This window comes from Octodon degus, unplaced genomic scaffold (assembly GCF_000260255.1).
Source record: "Octodon degus isolate 3935 unplaced genomic scaffold, OctDeg1.0 scaffold00025, whole genome shotgun sequence".
Classification (NCBI taxonomy): Eukaryota; Metazoa; Chordata; class Mammalia; order Rodentia; family Octodontidae; genus Octodon; species Octodon degus.
This window is the reverse complement of record NW_004524601.1, coordinates 4815590-4821272: the sequence shown is the minus strand read 5'-3', so window position 1 is coordinate 4821272 and position 5683 is coordinate 4815590. Positions and strand designations below refer to the sequence as shown.

Here is a 5683-nt window from a genome sequence, read left to right as displayed (position 1 = left end):
TGGCAGCACACACCTGTAATCCCAGCGCTGGGGAGGCTAAAACCAGGAGGATCACAATGAGTCCTAGCTGCCTAGTGAGACCCTTTACCAAATACAGTAATAATACAAATATAATTAATTTTAATCCCTGGTAATCTTAAGAAAGCAATCTGAAAACTGTATGCAGTGATTTATAAAAATATATTTAATAAGCCTATTTATCTTCTTTTTACAAAGTTGTAGTAACCAAGAATGCCTGAATTTCTGTTTAGCTGCTGCTGACTCAGGTGTTTATTGCATACATTTATATTCTAATTTATGTGTGTTAACTAATTTTATATTGCTTTGAAATCAAGCTATTAGACAAACATAACCAGCACTTCTGCTGTTTCGCTGCCCAAGGAAGCCCTATTGGCTGTGTCTTTCTAGTAATAGTAAATGTTAATATGCCGGCCCGCGACCGAGGCAGGACGTGTGTCTGCAACTTAAGGCCGCTTGATTTTACTGAACAGCTTAAGCTGTTCGTTAAGTCACGTAAACAAAGGCACGTGGGCTCGTGACAAGGGGCCGCTCGCCACAGGCCAGCCGGGAGAGCACGTTTTCAAGGATGTGTGCAGAAGCACATTTAGTAGCACGTTTATACTTCAAGCTTTATGTCGCTCAGTGTTAAGGCTTTTATTTGTGAGCGTTATGTAAGAATGATCCCGGAATGTTCTCATAGTCATGGCTGGGGTTTTAAAGAGACTCTTTTCCTTTTTTTTTTTAATAGTCCAAATATAGAGGGAGAAATCTGTAAGGGAAAACACAGGAGCCCGAAAGAAAAGCAGAGCAGCTGCAAGCCTTGTACCAGCGAGGACAGGCAGGCCAGCACACAGACAAGGCACGGCACAGGCCGGGGCAGACGGTGCCACTGAACCCAGGCGTGTCTGGGCCAGTACTGAGCATGCCAGGTTACAAGCCCTCTCTCCTCTTTTAAATGTAACTAAAAGGCCAGCGAGATAGCTCAGCAGACCAAGTGCCTGCTGAGACAAGTGTAGGGAGGGGTTCGGTCCCCAGCACCACGTGCTAAGCTGGCCACTGACTGGGCGTGGTGGCGCACGCCTGTAATCCCAGTGCTGGGGAGGCTGAGACAGGAGGGTCACGATGAGTCTGAGCTGCGTAGTGAGATCCTGTACCAAATAATTTTTTTAAAAAAGTAACTAAAAATAGGCTAATCCAAGTTCCCTGGGGCTACCCACTAGCACCTTATTCTGTGGCTCACCAAGCAGTGCTTTAGGTCACACTGTGCAGGTCACTGCCATCTGGGAGTTAAGCTGGAGGAGTCTGAGGGGAGCGGGAGGGCTGCAGGTTGCTACATGGGGTCTTGGTGCAGTTTCCCCTCTCTCTTAGGAAGTCAGGTTTCAGGCCTTGTCTTTTTACTCTCCAAGTTATATTTAGGCCAAGATGAATAACAGGTAAAAATCAACTTTGAAAAATGCTGTTTTAAAACGGTCTAAGTTTTGTAAAATACAACACAGTGGTGCTGTTTTGAGTTTCCTGCAATCCTGAAAGATGAAACCCTGCAGCACTTTGGAAAAGCGACAGATAACAGGATGGCTGTAGGGCTTCCAAAGTAGTGGCCGCGTCTGTCCCGCTGCCGAGGCGCGTGGGCCATCTTCCCAGCTGAGGCGTGGCTGCTCTGGGGAGCATGGTGCAATGGCTTCCTGGCCCCTGGGCTCAGCGAGGAAGGACAGAGGGCCAGAGCCTTGGGCCTGCCCTGCACGGCGGGCCTGCGACCCAGTGACATGGCTGCAAACTGCCTTCCCTGTCACAGCATCGCCGAGGAGGCCCTGCCCTCGCTCCCGCAGAACTGCATCTCTGCAGACCGCGGGAAGGACAGTCAGAGCTTGGCTCGCAAACCAAGGATCCGAGCGCTACCTGAAGAAGGAGAGATGCCAGAGGAATACAGGCTGGGAGACGTCCTCTTACCTGACTTCAGGGGCCTGTGACTGACGAAAAGTGACACACAACATGGGAGAGGCTTGCAACAGCAAGGAAGCCCTGCACACAGCAGGCAGAGTTGGTGCCTCGTTCATCTCTTGGTGACTTAACAAAAGATGTCACTGGATAGTTTGAGGAGTCCCCTGGGGAGGAGATGGCAGCCTCAACTCTTCTACCCCTGGAATAGGTTTGCCAGTTCTCATCAGAAGAAAAAAAAAAAAAAAAGTAAAGACACAGTAAAAGGCAGAGAAAATATTAGGCAGCGTTAAAGGCGTACACACCCAGAGAACAGAAGAGCGGGCCCAGGCTGCTGGCGCTTCAGAACAAGTCCACTCGAGCAGGAGAACATGAAATCAGCATAAAAAGGCATCTTTTCTATCCATGAAAGCAATCCATTCACAACAGCCATCAAAATAATTTAAAATACCTAGGAATAAACTTAAGGAAGCGAAAGTCCTCTCCAACAAAAATTACAAAACACTAGGAAAAAAACCACCCCAACTGAAGACACTCAAAGTTGGAAGAGTGACCTAGATTCATTTCAGTCACCATCTAAATATAGTATTCTTCACAAGAGCACAGAAAACGCTCCTAACTTTCTAGAGAAGCAGAAGGAACTCTGATCAGACAAAGCAATCCCAAGCAAAAGAGCTAAGCTAGAGAAGGCATGAGACGGGCCACAAACATACCGCGCCGCCACAGTAACAAGACAGCCCACCGAGGCCCGGAGACACACCGGCACAGCTGCCCTATGATCGTCAACCAAAGCAGCAAACACAGACACACAACAGAGCGCCTCTGCAGGGTGACGCTGGAAAACCTGGGCGTTCACCGGAACCACAGCCCAATCTCTCACCCTGTAAAGAATCAGTGTGGACCAGTGACTGAAATGTAAGAGCCGAAATTTTGAAACTGCTAGAAGAAAACACATGGGGATACTTCAAGATATTAGCAGAGGGGAATTTCTGAAAAGGCTCTGAAAGCTTAGAGGACAATAGCAGGAACTGACAAATGCGATCGCATCAAATTAACATTTCTGCACATCAGGGACAATCCACAGAACAGAGCAACAGCCAACAGAACGAGGGCAGTGTCAGCTGCTCTCTGACAGAGGGCTAATACCAGAACATGTAATGCAAAAAACACCCCCAAAACAAGTATTCCAACCAGTCAATGGGCAAGTGAACCAGAAAGGCATTTTGCAGAAGATGAGATGCAAGAGCCAAGAATGGCAGAAAGAGATGTTCACTCTCATTAGCCATGGGGGAGTGCAAATGTCACCCGTCATGTGGCTGTCATCGGAACACACACAGATAGCAAATGCCTGCGAGGCGAAAGAAGCCTGTATGCGCTGTCGGAGGGATGCAGATCGTGCGGCCAGTATGAAATCAGGATGGAGTCCCTCCAGAAGCTAAAAGGAGAACTGCCTTCCGGTCCAGCTGTACAGTTCCTCAACACAAAACCCGAGGAATTAAGCTGGGCAGACGATGGAGACGAGGATCCTCCTGTTTCTCAGCATAAGGCGCCAGGCATCGGCCTAGGTGCGCGGCAGGGAACGCGCAGAGTCTGCGCGCGCTAGACGCAGGGAGCGAGCTCCGCTGCGCAGAAGAGTGCAGCTGGCGTCTGCAGGGACGTGGGCAGACCGGAGCGGCATGAGAAGGGAAGGGCGCAGGCCAGAGAAAGCAGCATGCATGCTTGCTCCCCTGAGCACGCGGAGGGCGGGGAGGGGAGAGGGGCTGGGGTGAGCGAGCGTGACGCATGCGAGTGCCTTTGTTCTTAGCCACAGATTGTTAAAAGCACTCTGCACAATGTATCCTGCAATCATCCCCCATATCCTAAGGTAGTGATTATCTGTTCTAGGAGAAACCCCCCCTTCCCGAAATTATCTCGATATCCACCTTGTGACATCCCTTGATCATCACCATGCCATAAAAATTGTTTGTTCCTGAAAATTGTAACCGCATGTTAAAAGAATGTAACCTGCTTCCCATAGTGGACGCTGACCCCCGTGCTGTGTTCCCTCACGCTCAAGTCACGAGACCTCCCCTTTGTGGTTTTCAGCCTTAAAAACCCTTGTCTCTCCCCACCTGGGCGCGCACATACTTGGAGATGAGAGTATGTGCTGCCGCTGAGCTCAGCTAGAGAAAGTGCTTTTAAGTTGAGTCTGGTTTTTGATTTGTGGGTTACAACACCTAGGAGCCCTGGTTCAGCTGGCTAACTCCAGGTTGGCAGCAGCGGCCCTGCTGTGAATGTACACATACGGGGCCTACTGCATGCACATGCATGTCTACCTTGTAGAAAGCACTGGGAAATACTAACCACAGGCACCATGTCGTACAGGATTTTGGGATAGGATTCTGTGAGTTTCTTGATCTTCCTGTTCCAGGAAGCTCCATCCAAAAACAATCCGTGAATGTAGACACCTAAATGCAAAATAAAGGAGTTAACGGAACACCCTAAGCAACACCCTTGATCTGAAGTGCCTACCTGTGAGGCTTGTCCTAAAGCAAAAGAGATCTCTGTTCTGTTTCAACATCCATGTTTCAAAAGCATCTATGGTTGTAGAATAATAGATAAAATTAGGTGGTAAAATTAGATGTGGATGGCAAAAGCCATGAAATCGGCAAAGTTCTTAGTGTAAATATCGGGCCCCAGTGCAGGCGGATAGCATGCGACCAGCCCCCGCTGCAGACCGCTGGCATCCTGCAGGTGGATCTCTCCTCCCCTCTTGCTCTTTATCCCACTGCCAGAGCACTTGGTCTGTGTGATGCAGGAGGACTCTCTAGAGTGCAGTGTCACACACCAGCAGGGAAAGAAGCACATGCAGGCTGGGTGTGGCATGCGCACCTGGAATCCCAGCACTCAGGAGGCTGAGGCAGGAGGATCACCGCAGGTTCAAGGCCAGCCTGGCTAGAAAGTAAGCTCAAGCCAACCTGAACAGTGAGAGGCTGTCTTAAAAAAAAAACATGCCTCAGGGAATCAACGTCCCGGGCCACTGGCCCTGGCTCTGTGCTCACATAGGTATCTGCACATGAAGATACTGGAGTTAATGTGCAGGCGGCACAGGAAGCAACGCAGAATTTCCAGAGACTGCAGTGTTTGCTCTAATCTGCTGTGAGGCCCTGACCAAAGTTTATTCCACCTCAGAACCTGTGTTGCTCCTGGACAGCAACTTGTAGACCCTCCACACTTGCTCTGTCGCCCTCGAGGAGCTGTTGGCTGAGCCCGGCGACATGCAGGAGCGTATTTTTGGCCAGGTGGCGCTGCTTGTGGCCTGGGCGTACTCTAAAGTGAGAGGTGTTTGGGAAAACCTGCCCTTTCTCTCCAGGTGACATTTTACAATTAAGTTTTAACTTCATGTTAGGTAACTAAGATGGACTCGACCATGAGCTAGCAACAGGCACGCTGTCAAGTGTGTACAAAGGCGGGAGGCGGGTGCAGGGGCAGAGACAGAAAGAAAGACACCGTGGCTGTGGCCCACGCTGCCCTCAGATAGTAGTCACGCCCCTTCTGGTAGGATCCCTAGAGAAAGGGATTCCTTCGGGAAAACCCCATTTCTCCAAATCATTTCACGGTGCCTCTGTGTTTCTGGTAGTTATGTAGGTAGGATGGGGAAACACGGGCAACATGTATGTAGGTAGGAAGGGGAAACACGGGCAAGACGTACGTAGGCAGGAAGGGGGAACACGGGCAAGACGTACGTAGGCAGGAAGGGGGAACACGG

General features: G+C 49.9%; 1 protein-coding gene across 3 annotated transcripts in view; it reads right to left on the bottom strand.

Moving 5' to 3' along the window:
* Dnah7 (dynein axonemal heavy chain 7) overlaps window positions 1-5683 on the bottom strand; it is a 268173-nt gene that overhangs the window by 4045 nt on the left and 258445 nt on the right. For all 3 annotated transcript variants that reach the window (XM_023712349.1, XM_023712350.1, XM_023712351.1), the window contains one exon: window positions 4279-4382. In XM_023712349.1, the coding sequence (XP_023568117.1) occupies window positions 4279-4382 (104 nt within the window). The remainder of the gene's footprint in view (window positions 1-4278; window positions 4383-5683) is intronic.